Here is a 21,558-nt window from a genome sequence, read left to right as displayed (position 1 = left end):
TTCTCCAAAATTCATTTTTATTTCTAGTCTGACGCGACACGGGCGCGTTTCGTAAAACTTATTACATTTTCAAAGACTTCACAAATACACAACTGATTAGAACCCTGGTTTTATATCTACATTTGAGTGAGGTGGGAAGGGTGATGTGGCATTACATTTGAGTAAGGTGGGAAGGAAGATGTGGCATTAGAGGATATTAATAGGGTATTAAAAGTATCAACACAAGACAGAACACGAAACAATGGATATTGAATAGAAGTGTTTGTAGAAAGCCTATTGGTCCATATTTCTTGATGCTTCTATATTGGAGCGGAGTCTTGAGGTGGGTAGAATATAGTTGTGCAATAATTGGCTGTTGATTGCTGGTGTTGACTTCTTGATGTGTAGTGCCTCGCAAACGTCGAGCCGCCTGCTATCGCTGTATCTATCGATGATTTCTGTGTTGTTTACTAGGATTTCTCTGGCGATGGTTTGGTTATGGGAAGAGATTATATGTTCCTTAATGGAGCCCTGTTGTTTATGCATCGTTAAACGCCTAGAAAGAGATGTTGTTGTCTTGCCTATATACTGGGTTTTTTGGAGCTTACAGTCCCCAAGTGGGCATTTGAAGGCATAGACGACGTTAGTCTCTTTTAAAGCGTTCTGTTTCGTGTCTGGAGAGTTTCTCATGAGTAGGCTGGCCGTTTTTCTGGTTTTATAGTAAATCGTCAGTTGTATCCTCTGATTTTTGTCTGTAGGGATAACGTTTCTATTAACAATATCTTTCAGGACCCTTTCCTCTGTTTTATGAGCTGTGGAAAAGAAGTTCCTGTAAAATAGTCTAATAGGGGGTATAGGTGTTGTGTTAGTTAACACAACACCTATACCCCCTATTAGACTATTTTACAGGAACTTCTTTTCCACAGCTCATAAAACAGAGGAAAGGGTCCTGAAAGATATTGTTAATAGAAACGTTATCCCTACAGACAAAAATCAGAGGATACAACTGACGATTTACTATAAAACCAGAAAAACGGCCAGCCTACTCATGAGAAACTCTCCAGACACGAAACAGAACGCTTTAAAAGAGACTAACGTCGTCTATGCCTTCAAATGCCCACTTGGGGACTGTAAGCTCCAAAAAACCCAGTATATAGGCAAGACAACAACATCTCTTTCTAGGCGTTTAACGATGCATAAACAACAGGGCTCCATTAAGGAACATATAATCTCTTCCCATAACCAAACCATCGCCAGAGAAATCCTAGTAAACAACACAGAAATCATCGATAGATACAGCGATAGCAGGCGGCTCGACGTTTGCGAGGCACTACACATCAAGAAGTCAACACCAGCAATCAACAGCCAATTATTGCACAACTATATTCTACCCACCTCAAGACTCCGCTCCAATATAGAAGCATCAAGAAATATGGACCAATAGGCTTTCTACAAACACTTCTATTCAATATCCATTGTTTCGTGTTCTGTCTTGTGTTGATACTTTTAATACCCTATTAATATCCTCTAATGCCACATCTTCCTTCCCACCTTACTCAAATGTAATGCCACATCACCCTTCCCACCTCACTCAAATGTAGATATAAAACCAGGGTTCTAATCAGTTGTGTATTTGTGAAGTCTTTGAAAATGTAATAAGTTTTACGAAACGCGCCCGTGTCGCGTCAGACTAGAAATAAAAAATGAATTTTGGAGAAGTGATTTTTGATTTACCTCCAATAGTGAAGCATAATGTACGAAAGATTGAGAAAATTCGTGTTAGAATTATTAATCTTACTTTTTCGGTCATATTTAATAAAATATATATTTATATATATATATATATATATATATATATATATATATATATATATATATATATATGCGAACAAGCCTGAATGGTCCCCAGGACTATATGCAACTGAAAACTCACACCCCAGCAGTGACTCGAACCCATACTGCCCGGAGCACTCTGCTGGCGTACAGGATTGTTGGTCGAGCGGTTAAGGGATCCTGTATGCCAGCAGAGTGCTCCTGGCAGTATGGGTTCGAGTCACTTCTGGGGTGTGAGTTTTCAGTTGCATATAGTCCTGGGGACCATTCAGGCTTGTTCGCATTTGTGTTCCTCACGTGTGCCCCAAAGAATGAGGTGATTTGATAAAATACCATGCCCAAGATTACCAACCGAGTGCCGGCGGGGGGATGGAAATAGCCTCGGCTACCATCCTCTTTTGTCCGGTCGTGTTGGTCGAGCGGTTAAGGGATCCTGTACGCCAGTAGAGTGCTTCTGGCAGTATGGGTTCGAGCCACTTCTGGGGTGTGAGTTTTCAGTTATATATATATATATATATGTGTGTATGAAAAGTAGCACAGTCAAAGTAAACAAGGAGGATACGTTAGCGTGTGTGACATGCAAGCGAGCAACAGGTGGCAGAAGGCGCCGCGACGTGCGCCCTGAGGAAGGCGGGAAGGTGCCAGCTCTAGCAGCGGTCAACAGGTGCACTGATCTACAGGGAGTGCGGGGCCAACTGGCGCTTACTTTATGTATAATTTCAGAAGAAGTTGCTTTTTGTGTCGTCCACGACGTTTCCTCCTGAGCCGCCAAGCGCGGGCGTTCTCCCGCGACCTGCAGGCCGCCGCCTTCCTGGCCGCCGCTACCCGGATGGCCGCCTCAGTTCTCCAGGACGCCATTGTTGCTACACCTAGGGGAAGACATTTGTTGTACACCGCAGAGATGGTGGCCTCGTGTACGCGTGTGTGTGTGTGCGTGTGTGTGTGTGTATGTGTGTGTGTGTGTGTATGTGTGTGTGTGTGTGTGTGCGTGTGTGTGTGTGTGTGTACTCACCTAGTTGTGTCTGCAGGATCGAGCATTGACTCTTGGATCCCGCCTTTCGAGCATCGGTTGTTTACAGCAATGACTCCTGTCCCATGTGTGTGTGCGTGTGTGTGTGCGTGTGTGCGTGTGTGTGTGTGTGTTTGCGTGTGTGTATTCACCTAGTTGTATTCACCTAGTTGTCTTTGCGGGGGTTGAGCTCTGCTCTTTTAGCCTGCCTCTCAACTGTCAATCAACTGTTTCTACTACTACCATTTTTTTCCCCCACACCACACACACACACACACAGGGGGTTGATATCACGCCAGACCTGTCTCCTGCAGCACATGTCAAGAGGATAACTTCAGCGGCATATGCCAGGCTGGCCAACATACGAATGGCATTCAGAAATTTGTGTAAAGAATCATTCAGAACTTTTGTATACCACATATGTCAGGCCAATCCTGGAGTATGCAGCCCCAGCATGGAGTCCATATCTAGTCAAGGATAAGACTAAACTGGAAAAGGTTCAAAGGTTTGCTACCAGACTAGTACCCGAGCTGAGTGGTATGAGCTACGAGGAGAGACTATAGGAATTAAACCTCACTTCGCTGGAAGACAGAAGAGTTAGAGGGGACATGATCACCACATTTAAGATTCTGAAGGGAATTGATAGGGTAGATAAGAGCCAGAGATCAACCCCCGCAAACACAACTAGGTGAGTACACACCAGGAAGCAGCCCGTGACAGCTGACTTACTCCCAGGTACCTATTTACTCCTAGGCGAACAGCTGCATCAGGGTGAAAGAAACTGCCCATTTGTTTCCGCTTCCGCCGGGGGATCGAACCTCAGCACTACGAATCCCGAGCGCTGTCCACTCAGCCGTCAGGGGTGAGTGGACTTAGAACTGCCAATCATGGCCCAACGAGCCAGCTAAAGCTTTAAAATTAGCTTTTCATTCTAATGTTAATCCTTGACAGCTTTGGTATCAAGGTCGTCACCCGACAAGGTCGGGTGACACCTACCTTGAGGCTACCTTGAGGTGCTTCCGGGGCTTAGTGTCCCCGCGGCCCGGTCGTCGACCAGGCCTCCTGGTTGCTGGACTGATCAACCAGGCTGTTAGACGCGGCTGCTCGCAGCCTGACGTATGAGTCACAGCCTGGTTGATCAGGTATCCTTTGGAGGTGCTTATCCAGTTCTCTCTTGAACACTGTGAGGGGTTTGCCAGTTATGCCCCTTATGTGTAGTAGGTCGTCTAACCTTGTGGGAGTGTTTTATAGAGACAATGTAACATTAGAATGAAAATCGTCTCCCACAAAGTTAGACGTAATATGAAAGCTGTCAAGGCTGAATCTTGCATAGTAATCCCACACGTCATATGACGTGATGCGCAGTTTAAGGGTTAAAGCTTAACAAAACACCAGTCTCCGTGGTGCAGTGGTAAGACACTCGCCTGGCTTTCCGCGAGCGTTTTGTCATGGGTTCGTATCCTGGCCGGGGAGGATTGACTGGGGGCAAATCCTTTACTGTAGCCTCTGTTTAACTCAACAGTAAAATGTGTACTTGGTTGTAACAACGATTCTTCGCGGCGGGGATCGTATTCCAGGGACCTGCCCGAAACGCTACGCGTACTAGTGGCTCTACAAGAATGTAACAATTCTTGTATATATCTCAAAAATAAAAAAAATGTATATATATAATAACGACGTTGAAAGAGAAGAGATAAGAAGAGCGTGACAGTGCGGAAGTGGCCCTCATGGCTGAGTTGGTTAACTGAGACACCGAAACGCAGTCACACGCACAAGTCCGTCTGTACAAGTGCGTCAGAGAACACGGGTCGTACAGCAAGTAGAGTGCGTCAGAGAACATCGAGGTCGTACAACAAGTAGAGTACGTCAGAGAACACTGAGGTCGTACAACAAGTAGAGTGCGTCAGAGAACACTGAGGTCGTACAACAAGTAGAGTACCTCAGAGAACAAGTGTCGTACAACAAGTAGAGTACCTCAGAGAACACGGGTCGTACAGCAAGTAAAGTACCTCAGAGAACACGGGTCGTACAACAAGTAGAGTACCTCAGAGAACACGGGTCGTACAACAAGTAGAGTACCTCAGAGAACACGGGTCGTACAACAAGTAGAGTACCCCAGAGAACAAGGGTCGTACAACAAGTAGAGTACCTCAGAGAACACGGGTCGTACAACAAGTAGAGTACCCCAGAGAACAAGGGTCGTACAACAAGTAGAGTACCTCAGAGAACACGGGTCGTACAACAAGTAGAGTACCTCAGAGAACACGGGTCGTACAACAAGCAGAGTACCTCAGAGAACACGGGTCGTACAACAAGTAGAGTACCCCAGAGAACACTGAGGTCGTACAACAAGTAGAGTACCTCAGAGAACACGGGTCGTACAACAAGTAGAGTACCTCAGAGAACACGGGTCGTACAACAAGTAGAGTACCTCAGAGAACACGGGTCGTACAACAAGTAGAGTACCTCAGAGAACACGGGTCGTACAACAAGTAGAGTACCTCAGAGAACACGGGTCGTACAACAAGTAGAGTACCTCAGAGAACACGGGTCGTACAACAAGTAGAGTACCTCAGAGAACACGGGTCGTACAACAAGTAGAGTACCTCAGAGAACAAGGGTCGTACAACAAGTAGAGTACCTCAGAGAACAAGGGTCGTACAACAAGTAGAGTACCTCAGAGAACACGGGTCGTACAACAAGTAGAGTACCTCAGAGAACACGGGTCGTACAACAAGTAGAGTACCTCAGAGAACACGGGTCATACAACAAGTAGAGTACCTCAGAGAACACGGGTCGTACCTCCCCAAGAAAGAAAACGTTCACATCAAGACGACCACTAAGCTACAGATAGGTCTCAAGCCATTCCTTGCCACTGGCGGCGTGGGGCGAGGCCGAGATGGGAGAGGGAGATGAGGAAGGGAAGAACATGGTGTAAAGGAGGGACGGAGGATATGCCAAGGGAGAGAGAGGCTGTAAGGAAGGGGCGAGGAATCTTTCTATCCATCAATTTATCCATCTATGTATCTATTTATCTCTGTTTATACCAACTTTTATTTTCTCTCTGTGTTTATCTGTCGCGGTCTCTGTTTCTCTCTCTTTGTCTTATATTTGCCTCAACGACTTGGGCTGGATGGTAGAGCGACGGTCTCGCTTCATGCAGGTCGGCGTTCAATCCCCGACCGTCCCAACAAGTGGTTGGGCAACCATTCTTTTCCCTCCGTCCCATCCCAAATCCTTATCCTGACCCCTTCCCAGTGCTATATAGTCGAACTGGCTTGGTGCTTTCTCCCTGATACTTCCCTCCCCAGGTGAATGGAATATTTAGCTGTGAAGTTAAGATGGGGGAAGAATGTGACCCCTGGCACGCTGTTTCCTTTTGAATTCTAGCGACGCCGATCATCCTATGTTCATCCCACACCCCAGCCCATTCATACACCACGCCAAGTTCGGGTGAGACTAACCCTATGTCGCCTCGACACAGAGAGCCGGTCGGCCGAGCGGACAGCACACTGGACTTTTGATCCTGTGGTCCCGGGATCGATCCCGGGCGCCGGCGAGAAACAATGGGCAGAGTTTCTTTCACCCTATGTCCCTGTTACCTAGCAGTAAAATAGGTACCTGGGAGTTAGTCAGCTGTCACGGGCTGCTTCCTGGGGGTGGAGGCCTGGTCGAGGACCGGGCCGCGGGGACATTAAAGCCCCGAAATCATCTCAAGATAACTCAAGATAACCTCCAACTTTGAACAGATGAACAGACAGATATTTTCTCATGTAGTATAGGCATGTCTGTGTTCAGTCTGTCCTCCTAACGTCTAGAAATCGTCGTACTAAAGTGTGCTTATCCTAACTTGCCAGAGGACCCACAACAGAAAACGGGATATATTGTAGGCCTACACTGCCTGCTGATGTATCAGAAGCTGTCGGATGAGAGACGTTATTGTATTTGGGATCATTTCCAGAGGTTGTATTTGTCACTAGGGTGTTGTATTTGTCACTAGGGTGTTGTATTCGCCACTAAGGGTATTGTATTTGTCACTAGGGTGTTGTATTCGCCACTAAGGGTATTGTATTTGTCACTAGGGTGTTGTATTCGCCACTAAGGGTATTGTATTTGTTACTAGGGTGTTGTATTTACCACTAGGGGTGTTGTATATGCCACTAGGGGTGTTGTATTTGTCACTAGGGGTGTTGTATTTGTCACTAGGGTGTTGTATTTGTCACTAGGGGTGTTGTATTTGTCACTAGGGGTGTTGTATTTGTCACTAGGGGTGTTGTATTTGCCACTAGTGTTGTATTCGCCACTAAGGGTATTGTATTTGTTACTAGGGTGTTGTATTTGTCACTAGGGTGTTGTATTTGTCACTAGGGTGTTGTATTTGTCACTAGGGGTGTTGTATTTGTCACTAGGGTGTTGTATTTGTCACTAGGGGTGTTGTATTTGTCACTAGGGTGTTGTATTTGTCACTAGGGGTGTTGTATTTGCCACTAGGGGTGTTGTATTTGTCACTAGGGTGTTGTATTTGTCACTAGGGTGTTGTATTTGTCACTAGGGGTGTTGTATTTGTCACTAGGGTGTTGTATTTGTCACTAGGGGTGTTGTATTTGTCACTAGGGTGTTGTATTTGTCACTAGGGGTGTTGTATTTGTCACTAGGGGTGTTGTATTTGTCACTAGGGTGTTGTATTTGTCACTAGGGTGTTGTATTTGTCACTAGGGGTGTTGTATTTGCCACTAGGGGTGTTGTATTTGTCACTAGGGTGTTGTATTTGTCACTAGGGTGTTGTATTTGTCACTAGGGGTGTTGTATTTGTCACTAGGGTGTTGTATTTGCCACTAGGGGTGTTGTATTTGTCACTAGGGTGTTGTATTTGTCACTAGGGGTGTTGTATTTGCCACTAGGGGTGTTGTATTTGTCACTAGGGTGTTGTATTTGTCACTAGGGGTGTTGTATTTGTCACTAGGGTGTTGTATTTGTCACTAAGGGTATTGTATTTGTTACTAGGGTGTTGTATTTGTCATTAGGGTGTTGTATTTACCACTAGGGGTGTTGTATATGCCACTAGGGGTGTTGTATTTGTCACTAGGGGTGTTGTATTTGTCACTAGGGTGTTGTATTTGCCACTAGGGGTATTGTATTTGCCACTAGGGTGTTGTATTTGTCACTAGGGTGTTGTATTTGTCACTAGGGGTGTTGTATTTGCCACTAGGGGTGTTGTATTTGTCACTAGGGGTGTTGTATTTGTCACTAGGGTGTTGTATTTGCCACTAGGGGTGTTGTATTTGTCACTAGGGTGTTGTATTTGTCACTAGGGTGTTGTATTTGTCACTAGGGGTGTTGTATTTGTCACTAGGGGTGTTGTATTTGTCACTAGGGGTGTTGTATTTGTCACTAGGGTGTTGTATTTGTCACTAGGGGTGTTGTATTTGTCACTAGGGTGTTGTATTTGTCACTAGGGGTGTTGTATTTGTCACTAGGGGTGTTGTATTTGTCACTAGGGTGTTGTATTTGCCACTAGGGGTGTTGTATTTGTCACTAGGGTGTTGTATTTGCCACTAGGGGTGTTGTATTTGTCACTAGGGTGTTGTATTTGTCACTAGGGGTGTTGTATTTGTCACTAGGGTGTTGTATTTGTCACTAGGGTGTTGTATTTGTCACTAGGGGTGTTGTATTTGTCACTAGGGGTGTTGTATTTGTCACTAGGGGTGTTGTATTTGTCACTAGGGTGTTGTATTTGTCACTAGGGGTGTTGTATTTGTCACTAGGGTGTTGTATTTGTCACTAGGGGTGTTGTATTTGTCACTAGGGGTGTTGTATTTGCCACTAGTGTTGTATTCGCCACTAAGGGTATTGTATTTGTTACTAGGGTGTTGTATTTGTCACTAGGGTGTTGTATTTGTCACTAGGGTGTTGTATTTGTCACTAGGGGTGTTGTATTTGCCACTAGGGTGTTGTATTTGTCACTAGGGGTGTTGTATTTGTCACTAGGGTGTTGTATTTGTCACTAGGGGTGTTGTATTTGCCACTAGGGGTGTTGTATTTGTCACTAGGGTGTTGTATTTGTCACTAGGGTGTTGTATTTGTCACTAGGGGTGTTGTATTTGTCACTAGGGTGTTGTATTTGTCACTAGGGTGTTGTATTTGTCACTAGGGTGTTGTATTTGTCACTAGGGGTGTTGTATTTGTCACTAGGGGTGTTGTATTTGTCACTAGGGTGTTGTATTTGTCACTAGGGTGTTGTATTTGTCACTAGGGGTGTTGTATTTGCCACTAGGGGTGTTGTATTTGTCACTAGGGTGTTGTATTTGTCACTAGGGTGTTGTATTTGTCACTAGGGGTGTTGTATTTGTCACTAGGGTGTTGTATTTGCCACTAGGGGTGTTGTATTTGTCACTAGGGTGTTGTATTTGTCACTAGGGGTGTTGTATTTGCCACTAGGGGTGTTGTATTTGTCACTAGGGTGTTGTATTTGTCACTAGGGGTGTTGTATTCGCCACTAGGGTGTTGTATTTGTCACTAAGGGTATTGTATTTGTTACTAGGGTGTTGTATTTGTCATTAGGGTGTTGTATTTACCACTAGGGGTGTTGTATTATGCCACTAGGGGTGTTGTATTTGTCACTAGGGGTGTTGTATTTGTCACTAGGGTGTTGTATTTGCCACTAGGGGTATTGTATTTGCCACTAGGGTGTTGTATTTGTCACTAGGGTGTTGTATTTGTCACTAGGGGTGTTGTATTTGCCACTAGGGGTGTTGTATTTGTCACTAGGGGTGTTGTATTTGTCACTAGGGTGTTGTATTTGCCACTAGGGTGTTGTATTTGTCACTAGGGTGTTGTATTTGTCACTAGGGTGTTGTATTTGTCACTAGGGGTGTTGTATTTGTCACTAGGGGTGTTGTATTTGTCACTAGGGGTGTTGTATTTGTCACTAGGGTGTTGTATTTGTCACTAGGGGTGTTGTATTTGTCACTAGGGTGTTGTATTTGTCACTAGGGGTGTTGTATTTGTCACTAGGGGTGTTGTATTTGTCACTAGGGTGTTGTATTTGCCACTAGGGGTGTTGTATTTGTCACTAGGGTGTTGTATTTGCCACTAGGGGTGTTGTATTTGTCACTAGGGTGTTGTATTTGTCACTAGGGGTGTTGTATTTGTCACTAGGGTGTTGTATTTGTCACTAGGGTGTTGTATTTGTCACTAGGGGTGTTGTATTTGTCACTAGGGGTGTTGTATTTGTCACTAGGGGTGTTGTATTTGTCACTAGGGTGTTGTATTTGTCACTAGGGGTGTTGTATTTGTCACTAGGGTGTTGTATTTGTCACTAGGGGTGTTGTATTTGTCACTAGGGGTGTTGTATTTGTCACTAGGGTGTTGTATTTGTCACTAGGGGTGTTGTATTTGTCACTAGGGTGTTGTATTTGTCACTAGGGTGTTGTATTTGTCACTAGGGTGTTGTATTTGCCACTAGGGGTGTTGTATTTGTCACTAGGGGTGTTGTATATGCCTCTAGGGGTGTTGTATTTGCCTCTAGGGGTGTTGTATTTGCCTCTAGGGGTGTTGTATTTGCCTCTAGGGGTGTTGTATTTGCCTCTAGGGGTGTTGTATTTGCCACTAGGGGTGTTGTATTTGCCACTAGGGGTGTTGTATTTGCCTCTAGGTGTGTTGTATTTGCCTCTAGGGGTGTTGTATATGCCACTAGGGGTGTTGTATTTGCCTCTATGGGTGTTGTATTTGCCACTAGGGGTGTTGTATTTGCCTCTAGGGGTGTTGTATTTGCCTCTAGGTTGTTGTATTTGCCACTAGGGGTGTTGTATTTGCCACTAGCGTGTTGTATTTGCCAGATTGGTCACAGCATCCCTCTACCAGACAGCAGACAAGAAGATCAGAGAGAGAGAGAGAGAGAGAGAGAGAGAGAGAGAGAGAGAGAGAGAGAGAGAGAGAGAGAGAGAGAGAGAGAGAGAGAGAGAGAGAGAGAGACAGAGAGAGAGAGAGAGAGACAGAGAGAGAGAGAGAGACAGAGAGAGAGAGACAGAGAGAGAGAGAGAGAGAGAGAGAGAGAGAGAGAGAGAGAGAGAGAGAGAGAGAGAGAGAGAGAGAGAGAGAGAGAGAGAGAGAGAGAGAGAGAGAGAGAGAGAGAGAGAGAGAGAGAGAGAGAGGCAGAGAGAGAGATAGAGAGAGAGAGAGAGAGAGAGAGAGAGAGAGAGAGAGAGAGAGAGAGAGAGAGAGAGAGAGAGAGAGAGAGAGACAGAGAGAGAGAGAGAGAGAGAGAGAGAGAGAGAGAGAGAGAGAGAGAGAGAGAGAGAGAGAGAGAGAGAGAGAGAGAGAGAGAGAGAGACAGAGAGAGAGAGAGAGAGAGAGAGACAGAGAGAGAGAGAGAGAGAGAGAGAGAGAGAGAGAGAGAGAGAGAGAGAGAGAGAGAGAGAGAGAGAGAGAGAGAGAGAGAGAGAGAGACAGAGAGAGACAGAGAGAGAGAGAGAGACAGAGAGAGAGAGAGAGAGAGAGAGAGAGAGAGAGAGAGAGAGAGAGAGAGAGAGAGAGAGAGAGAGAGAGAGAAGAGAGAGAGAGAGAGAGAGAGAGAGAGAGAGAGAGAGAGAGAGAGAGAGAGAGAGAGAGAGAGAGAGAGAGAGAGACAGAGAGAGAGAGAGACAGAGAGAGACAGAGAGACAGAGAGACAGAGAGACAGAGAGACAGAGAGAGAGAGAGAGAGAGAGAGAGAGAGAGAGAGAGAGAGAGAGAGAGAGAGAGAGAGAGAGAGAGAGAGAGAGAGAGAGAGAGAGAGAGAGAGAGAGAGAGAGAGAGAGAGAGAGAGAGAGAGAGAGAGAGAGAGAGAGAGAGAGAGAGAAAGAGAGACAGAGACAGAGAGAGAGAGAGAGAGAGAGAGAGAGAGACAGAGAGAGAGAGAGAGAGAGAGAGAGAGAGAGAGAGAGAGAGAGAGAGAGAGAGAGAGAGAGAGAGAGAGAGAGAGAGAGAGAGAGAGAGAGAGAGAGAGACAGCTCACACAACACTGCCCATGGCAGCATCACCACCAACAAGGCTATGCACGGGGAGATGAGATAATCACCTGTGTCTGACAGATCACCAGCCTCACTTCCCCAAACACACCCCAAGCATGCTTCCTGGATGTGATCTATGGCCACTCATACTGACCAACACACCTTTACAGCCGAGAGGCGGGACCAAAGAGCCAGAGCTCAACCCCAGCAAGCACAAATAGGTAAGTGCTCCTACACACACCACCACATGAAGGAATTCGTATGAAAACATAAGAATTATCGTAACTGCAGAAGGCCTATTAGCCTATACGAGGCAGCTCCCATATATCCACCCAATCTCATTTCATATATATGTCTAACCTACGCTTGAAACAATCAAGGGATCGATCTGTTTCCCGGTAATCTGCTCCACAGATCAGCAACCTTATTTTCAAAACCAGTATTTACCCAGGTCTTTCCTTCGGAACTTATTCAATTTATATTCGTTGTTTTGTGTTTAAATTTGTGTTAATATATTTATATATCTTATTAACCCGCCCGTTCTATTTAAGTTCCCCAACGGCAAGAAATAGTCGTATTAAAGTGCGCTTATCCTAACCTGCCAGAGGACCCACAACAGAAAACGGGACAGTACGTCACTTTCGCCAGCCGCTTTCATTATCTAGTACGACGATTTTTGGCCTTAGGGAGATTATACGTCAAAATACGACGTTCTATTACGAGAACTGGTCAACAAACACAGTTTCATATATGATATAGCGCCCAATATGCTCAGGCACCTGTACAGAAGTAGATTGAAGGTTGAGAGACGGGACCCAAGAGCCGGAGCTCAACCCCGGCGCCAGCACAAGTGGGTTAATGCACCACAAGTCCTCTCACTAACCTTCCTACTTCGCCATTGTCATTCACATCTTGTAGCGACCCATCGCCAGCGGCATACCTCTCACCGCAACTTTTCCAATATTTCTTCAATCTTCCGATCATTCTCCCTATAGTCCGAAAGCTCCTTAACGCGTAAATGGCCATAATTATACACCATCTACCCGACACACTGTTAACAGAGGGAAAAATATGATGCCGAATAGAACAAATGAAGAATAAGGAGACAAATTCCAGCTCGGTGATGAAAAGGTGACCTTCATCAGCTGGGCGGCCAAGGTTCCCGCCAAATTTTCATTTCCAATTTTTTTCTCCATTTCCCGCCATTTTCAAAACAATTGACACCCGCTGGAGCGAAAAATATATTTTTGAGGCTTACACGCGTCCAATATCCGGATAATATTAAATATGGAATTAAAACCAATACACAACACATATCAATGATAGAAGATTAAAGTGAGGACACTGTTGACGATAGGAAACAAGGCCCTTTAAGAGTACTTAAGAAATGACACTATCTTACCCTCCCAAGGTTTCTCTGTTGAAGACGGGCGGCATAGTCCTTCACTGTCCTTGTGACGGGTCCAGCAATGACCAGGACGCGTCCACCAAACTCCTGTCACTATATTCTCACTCCTGTCACTATATTCTCACTCCTGTCACTATATGATTGGGAACACTCATTCACCACCGCATGGAGAGAGGTCTGACGAGCCGTCCACCTCCTCCAACAGTCTCTGAACGACTGACACCTCTGCTTACAAGCTAACCACCCGCTCTCAACCTAACTATCCGCCATCAACCAACCCCCCCCCCCCCATCAACCAAACCACCAACCCTGTTGACCTAAATAGGGTGAAAATAACTTTATCTACCTCATCACTTTGTGTGAATTTTAACCGTAATAAATGTATTCTAGTTTCAATTTCCAGCAAGAGGCTGTCAACTCTGTCAACTGTCAACTGAGCGTTGACGTGGCCTGAGCCGGCCAGACCTGAGGCCAGGTTCGGTAAGCAGTTTACACAAGTTTCTTGGAAAGTTTTCCTACTTTTCAGTTACGTCGCAATTCAACAACCACTGGGAGCCAGATTCATGAAGCAGTTACGGAAGCACTTACGAACCTGGGGCCAGTTTCATGAAGCAGTTACGCAAGCACTTACGAACCTGGGAGCCAGATTCATGAAGTAGTTATGCAAGCACTTACGAACCTGGGGCCAGATTCATGAAGCAGTTACGCAAGCACTTACGAACCTGGGGCCAGATTCACAAAGCAGTCACGCAAGCACTTACGAACCTGGGGCCAGATTCACAAAGCAGTTACGGAAGCACTTACGAACCTGCGGCCAGATTCACGAAGCAGTTACGGAAGCACTTATCAACCTGGGGCCAGATTCATGAAGCAATTACGCGAGCACTTACGAACCTGGGGCCAGATTCACGAAGCAGTTACGGAAGCACTTACGAACCTGGGGCCAGATTCATGAAGCAATTACGCGAGCACTTACGAACCTGGGGCCAGATTCACGAAGCAGTTACGCAAGCACTTACGAACCTGGGAGCCAGATTCATGAAGTAGTTATGCAAGCACTTACGAACCTGGGGCCAGATTCATGAAGCAATTACGCGAGCACTTACGAACCTGGGGCCAGATTCACGAAGCAGTTACGCAAGCACTTACGAACCTGGGGCCAGATTCACAAAGCAGTTACGCAAGCACTTACGAACCTGGGAGCCAGATTCATGAAGCAGTTACGCAAGCACTTACGAACCTGGGGCCAGATTCACGAAGCAGTTACTGTGTGGGGGTGACACTGTATGGGGATGACACTGTATGGGGGGTGACACTGTATGGGGGGGTGACACTGTGTGGGGGTGACACTGTATGGGGTGACACTGTAGTGGGGGTGACACTGTGTGGGGGGTGACACTGTATGGGGGTGACACTGTATGGGGGGTGACACTGTATGGGGGGGTGACACAGTATGGGGTGACACTGTATGGGGGTGACACTGTAGTGGGGGTGACACATGTGTGGGGGTGACACTGTAGTGGGGGTGACACTGTATGGGGGTGACTACTGTATGGGGGTGACACTGTCTGGGGTGACACTGTGGGGGTGACACTGTGTGGGGGGTGACACTGTATGGGGGTGACACAGTGTGGTGACACTGTGTGGGGTGACACTGTATGGGGGGTGACACTGTAGTGGGGGTGACACTGTATGGGGGTGACACTGTATGGGGGGTGACACTGTATGGGGGTGACACTGTATGGGGGTGACACAGTATGGGGGTGACACAGTATGGGGGTGACACAGTATGGGGGTGCCACTGTATGGGGGTGACACTGTATGGGGGTGACACTGGGGGTGACACTGTATGGGGGTGACACTGTGTGGGGGTGACACAGTGTGGGGGTGACACAGTGTGGGGTGATACTGTGTGGGGGTGACACTGTATGGGGGTGACACTGTGTGGGGGTGACACTGTGTGGGGGTGACATTGTATGGGGGTGACACTGTATGGGGGTGACACTGTATGGGGGTGACACTGTATGGGGGTGACACAGTATGGGGGTGACACAGTATGGGGGTGACACTGTATGGGGTGACACTGTATGGGGTGACACTGTGTGGGGGTGACACAGTGTGGGGGTGACACTGTGTGGGGGGTGACACAGTGTGGGGGTGACACTGTGTGGGGGTGACACTGTATGGGGTGATATTGTGTGGGGGTGACGCTGTATGGGGGTGGCACTGTATGGGGGTGACACTGTATGGAGTGACACTGTATGGGGGGTGACAGTCTCCATCTTGGGCTAGTTAAAGTATATGAAGGTCGGAGTGAGCGGACCTTAGTGAGTTCCGGGCGGAGAGGGGATAGGTGGATGGGGAGCGAGTGACTAGGGACGAAGAGAGAGAGAGAGAGGGACGGTGATAGGATGAGGCGAGAAGGTGAGGGATAGGTCCCCCCCTCTCCCACGGTCATGGGATGGGTGCGAAGTTTATACGAGGATCACTATCTGTTGGCATTGAAGTTTGCCCGAGGATCGCTCTCTATTGGCATTGAAGTCACCTACAAAACTTTCCTGCTTCACTCGCTTGTCCTCCCCAACACGGTACAGACGGTCCCTAGGGGGATCCGAGGTACCGTGCGGCGTCACAGTACTCACATCTCGGTGACGTGACGCTGGTGACGTCGCGGAGTCCTGTAGTTGACGCGGCAGAAGATGCTGACATCACGGGAGGAAGTGACGTCGCCGCTGACGTCACTCATTCCCGAATCGTCATCCATGACGTCACCAACGACTCTCCCAACCATCCTGAGAAAGAAAACGGACTTTAAACAAAATATATCAAGGGTAACTTAAATACCTAGACCATGTATTTCAGTTACTACAAATAATCTAAACAGAAACACCTAATCTCTCAAAATCTCGAATAGGATTCACGTGAGTAAGAACAATAATTAATTTTGACTCAGTTGTAGAGGCCTAAGTCATGTCTACTCACCAAAACTCACGTAGAGTGAAGAATAAACATGGGAGAGATATACTCATCAACTAGGTGAGTACACACCTACTAATCCATCCCACTAAAGTGGAACAGGGAAGGAGAAGGAAGGAAGGAGGGGCAACGCCTTATACGTGAATGGAAGGGATGGAACTGATAAGAGAGCTGTTCTAAGGAGACCATTCCTTTCCCCCCGTCCCATCCCAAATCCTTATTTTGACCCCTATCCAGTGCTATATAGTCGTAATGGCTACGCGCTTTTCCCTGAAAGTTCCTACCTTCCTTATCCAGGAAGAGCAAACTTCTAAATATAAAGGAATTCCAAGATGTTTATCTGCAGCGGGATGTGACAAGGGAAGAGAGAGACCGGGCCGCAGAAGCAAGTGACACAAGGAGAGTGATGAGGAAGCCTTGGACCTAAATTCAGGTATCTTCAGTAACTTGATAAGGGGGAGTGGGGAACCCTCCAGCAGCCTGTCACAGTCACACTCTTCACACCTCAACACAATAGAACATGAGAATAAGGGAAACGGCAGCTCCTATTGACCAATACGAGGCAGCTCCTATTGACCCTTGAGAGACAGCTCCTATTAACCCAATACGAGGCAGCTCCTATTTAAACCTCTCACGGATCTTATTTCACTCGGTCACCCGACCAACAGGAGCAAGGAAGAGGAACAAGGATGCTTCCCTACGGCTGTGCTGGGGAGGAAGTGGGATGGGGGGAGGAAGTGGGATGGGGGGGGGGGGGAAGACGGGTGAGACACTAGTCCTCCCCCCCCCCTACTATTCTTCCTGGGAAGGGGGGGAGCTAGGAGGGAGGGGGGGAGGGTACAGGTGATTTCCTCTTGCCTGTGTGTGTGTGTGGAAAGGGGGGGGGGGCGTGACCCCTGAGGCATTGTAATTATCTTGTCATTCTATCCCTCCCCCCCTAAGGGCTGGATGGTAGTGATGGTTAACTATCAAACTACTTAACAACATCTTATCTAACCAATCACATCAGGTGTTCTGGCTCTGGGTCAAATGGGAAGGATATATCTGGGGCAAGTGGCTACCAGAGTTTAACTCATCCAAATTGCAATGCAATGAAGATGGATGCTTCGAACAATGCCCAACAGGTACCAAAATTGGGAGAGGTAAGATGTCTTGAGAATGGGCAGGGAAGGAGACAGGGTGGTTGATATAGCATTGAGAATCTTTTCTGAATCTCACGTCAAATGGGTAGAATCAGATGTATATGTGAGATTGACCTATTGACCTATAGATTAGCCAATTAAACAACTGCCTCCTGTGTTCTCTGTCTAGTTCCTGCTGTGTTCTCTGTCTGTCAAGTTCCTCCTGTGTTCTCTGTCTGTCAAGTTCCTGCTGTGTTCTCTGTCTGTCAAGTTCCTGCTGTGTTCTCTGTCTGTCTTGTTCCTGCTGTGTTCTCTGTCTGTCAAGTTCCTGCTGTGTTCTCTGTCTGTCTGGTTCCTGCTGTGTTCTCTGTCTGTCTAGTTCCTGCTGTGTTCTCTGTCTGTCTGGTTCCTGCTGTGTTCTCTGTCTGTCAAGTTCCTGCTGTGTTCTCTGTCTGTCAAGTTCCTGCTGTGTTCTCTGTCTGTCAAGTTCCTGCTGTGTTCTCTGTCTGTCAAGTTCCTGCTGTGTTCTCTGTCTGTCTAGTTCCTGCTGTGTTCTCTGTCTGTCAAGTTCCTGCTGTGTTCTCTGTCTGTCAAGTTCCTGCTGTGTTCTCTGTCTGTCTAGTTCCTGCTGTGTTCTCTGTCTGTCTAGTTCCTGCTGTGTTCTCTGTCTGTCAAGTTCCTGCTGTGTTCTCTGTCTGTCAAGTTCCTGCTGTGTTCTCTGTCTAGTTCCTGCTGTGTTCTCTGTCTGTCTAGTTCCTTCTGTGTTCTCTGTCTGTCAAGTTCCTGCTGTGTTCTCTGTCTGTCAAGTTCCTGCTGTGTTCTCTGTCTGTCTAGTTCCTGCTGTGTTCTCTGTCTGTCAAGTTCCTGCTGTGTTCTCTGTCTGTCAAGTTCCTGCTGTGTTCTCTGTCTGTCTAGTTCCTTCTGTGTTCTCTCTCTGTCTTGTTCCTGCTGTGTTCTCTGTCTGTCAAGTTCCTCATGTGTTCTCTGTCTAGTTCCTGCTGTGTTCTCTGTCTGTCTAGTTCCTTCTGTGTTCTCTGTCTGTCAAGTTCCTGCTGTGTTCTCTGTCTGTCAAGTTCCTGCTGTGTTCTCTGTCTAGTTCCTGCTGTGTTCTCTGTCTGTCTAGTTCCTTCTGTGTTCTCTGTCTGTCAAGTTCCTGCTGTGTTCTCTGTCTGTCAAGTTCCTGCTGTGTTCTCTGTCTGTCTAGTTCCTGCTGTGTTCTCTGTCTGTCAAGTTCCTGCTGTGTTCTCTGTCTGTCAAGTTCCTGCTGTGTTCTCTGTCTGTCTAGTTCCTTCTGTGTTCTCTCTCTGTCTTGTTCCTGCTGTGTTCTCTGTCTGTCAAGTTCCTCATGTGTTCTCTGTCTAGTTCCTGCTGTGTTCTCTGTCTGTCTAGTTCCTTCTGTGTTCTCTGTCTCTCTAGTTCCTCCTGTGTTCTCTCTGTTTAATTTCTCCTGTGTTCTTCCTCTATCTAGTTCCTGCTGTGTTCTCCATACTGACCCTAGTTGACTGACGATTATTCCCAAGACAATAATATGCCTGGCACAAAACACGTCCCATAAGAATGTTGCAAGACATTCCTTGCAATTCCCAGACTGTTTTGATTCTGGAAATGACGATGAAAATCTTTGTGTTATGAGATCATCGGAGCGGAGGAGAGTGGCGGGAGTTCTACGAAACAGGTTTGTCGTCGATGGCGCAGCGGGCGATGTGCGCATCGCTTCTTTTCTCGGTTAAGCATCGTTGATTCTGGTTAGTAACTGGCTAGGGAGTCCTCGATAACCCTAACAGGTGTTCTGTTCTCGACAACGGTGTATAATACCAGTACGGTGTTGAAAACAGTTGTTTGATCCTATATATTGGAATAAGGGGCCTCGTAGCCTGGTGGATAGCGCGCAGGACTCGAAATTCTGTGGCGCGGGTTCGATTCCCGCACGAGGCAGAAACAAATGGGCAAAGTTTCTTTCACCCTGAATGCCCCTGTTACCTAGCAGTAAAATAGGTACCTGGGTGTTAGTCAGCTGTCACGGGCTGCTTCCTGGGGGTGGAGGCCTGGTCGAGGACCGGGCCGCGGGGACACTAAAGCCCCGAAATCATCTCAAGATAACCTCAAGATCACTGAGGACTGTGAGTTAGGGATGATTTCCGGTGTTAAACTGTTTATTTTCGTATGTCCAGAGTACTGGGGCCAGATTCACGAAGCAGTTACGCAAGCACTTACGAACCTGGGGCCAGATTCACGAAGTAGTTACGCCAGCACTTACGAACCTGGGAGCCAGATTCACGAAGCAGTTACGCAAGCACTTACGAACCTGGGGCCAGATTCACGAAGCAGTTACGCAAGCACTTACGAACCTGGGGCCAGATTCACGAAGCAGTTACCCAAGCACTTACGAACCTGGGGCCAGATTCACGAAGCAGTTACGCAAGCACTTACGAACCTGTCCATCTTTCCTCAATCTTTGGCGGCTTTGTTTACAATTATTAAACAGTTAATGAGTTCCGAAGCACCAGGAGGCTGTTTATAACAATAACAACAGTTGATTATGAAGTTTGCATGCTTGTAAACTATTTAATAAATGTAAACAAAGCCGTCAAAGTTTTAGGAAAGATGTACACGTTCGTAAGTACTTGCGTAACGGCTTCGTGAATCTGGCCCCTGGATTCCAGTCCTGTTTGGTCAGTTGACGTATTGTAGCATTCCAGGGTGTTATTGGGCTGTGTTGTTGATGATGCGTGCTGGGTGACTTTAGTAGGTCAAATCCTCCCTTCCCTCCTTACCCTGAGTACCCCCTGCCTTCCCATCCCCTGGTCTTTTTCCTGCCCCAAGCAGGCCTGGGGCAAGATCTAAGACCTCACTCTCCCACCCCACCTCCCCCTGAACCCCCTGGTAACTACCCCACAGGAGGATGAGCCTACCCAAGTAGCTCCTGCCCATGGAAACTCTTCCTACACCAGTGGGGAGTGAGGGTCAAAATGGATATAGGAAAGTGAGCATCATGGTAATGTACTCAAACATCGATTGGGTTACCAATAAAGCAAGTGAACTGGTGGAAAGAGCACAGGAAGAAAACTCAGATGTAATAGGACTCACAGAAACAAAACTGTCAGGAGTCATAACAGATGCTGTGTTTCCAAATGACTACTATATAGTAAGGAAAGAGAGGGAAGGAGGAGTGGCCCTGCTGATAAGGAAGGACTGGAGTTTTGATGAGAGGGAAATTCCGGGCTGTGACGGGTTCAGAGATTACATAACAGGAACTATAACAATGGGTGGACCCAAGATAATAGTGGCAGTCATTTACAACCCTCCCCTAAATGACAGAAGACCTAGACAGGAGTTTGATAGGAACAACATGGCAACCATTAATATAATAGAGAGAACAGCTTCAATTGCCTGCAGGAATGGCTCAAGACTCTTAATCATGGGCGATTTCAACCATGGAAAGATAGACTGGGAGAATGGGGACCCACATGGTGGTGCAGATACGTGGCGAGCTAAACTCTTGGAAGTGGCAACAAGGAACTTTCTGAGCCAACATGTCAAGGAACCCACAAGAGTGAGAGACAATGATGAATCAGCTAGACTCGACCTGATATTCACCCTGAATGAGTCAGAAATAATGGAAGTCAAATTTTAAGACCCCATAGGAATGAGTGACCACAGTGTACTGACATTTGAGTATCTGGTGGAGGTGGGGATAACCAATCCAAGGATGGGATTGGAAGGGAAAAGACTAAATTGCCGAAGAGGAAAATATGACGAGATGAGGAACTTCCTAAGGGGAATACCATGGGAAACAGAACTCAGAGACAAGACTGTACAGGATATGATGAATTATGTCACCTAGAAGTGCCAGGAAGCTGCAGACAGGTTTATCCCCGTCCAAAAGGAGAAAAATGAAAAGCAACAGATGAACCCATGGTTCAGTCAGGAATGTAAGATAGCGAAGTAATTGAGTAAAAGAACATGGAGAAACTACAGAAATAACAGAACACCGGAGAGCAGGGAGAGATACCAGAGGGCCAGAAATGAGTACATCAGAGTGAGGAGGGAAGCAGAGAGACAGTATGAAAATGACATTGCGAGTAAAGCCAAGACCCAACCAAAGCTGCTCCACAGCCATATCAGGAGGAAAACAGCAGTCAAGGAACAAGTGATGAAGCTGTGAAAAGGGGAGAACAGATATACAGGGAATGACAAGGAGATGTGTGAAGAACTCAACAAGAGGTTCCAGGAGGTCTTCAC

General features: G+C 46.8%; 1 protein-coding gene across 2 annotated transcripts in view; it reads right to left on the bottom strand.

Annotated features, from left to right (window-relative positions):
- Nucleotides 1-21,558, bottom strand: part of bgm (acyl-CoA synthetase bubblegum family member 1) — a 151,389-nt gene that overhangs the window by 118,699 nt on the left and 11,132 nt on the right. Inside the window, exon 2 of one of the 2 annotated variants that reach the window (XM_069312700.1) lies at nucleotides 15,862-16,011. In XM_069312700.1, coding sequence (XP_069168801.1) covers nucleotides 15,862-16,011 — 150 coding nt within the window. Of the gene's footprint in view, nucleotides 1-13,213; nucleotides 13,340-15,861; nucleotides 16,012-21,558 lie in introns of those variants that run through there. The other variant, XM_069312702.1, reaches the window with a different exon arrangement.

The sequence above is a fragment of the Procambarus clarkii genome, chromosome 73, assembly GCF_040958095.1.
Source record: "Procambarus clarkii isolate CNS0578487 chromosome 73, FALCON_Pclarkii_2.0, whole genome shotgun sequence".
Taxonomy (NCBI): domain Eukaryota; kingdom Metazoa; phylum Arthropoda; class Malacostraca; order Decapoda; family Cambaridae; genus Procambarus; species Procambarus clarkii.
The sequence above is the reverse complement of the archived record's forward strand: the minus strand, read 5'-3'. Positions and strand labels throughout refer to the sequence as shown.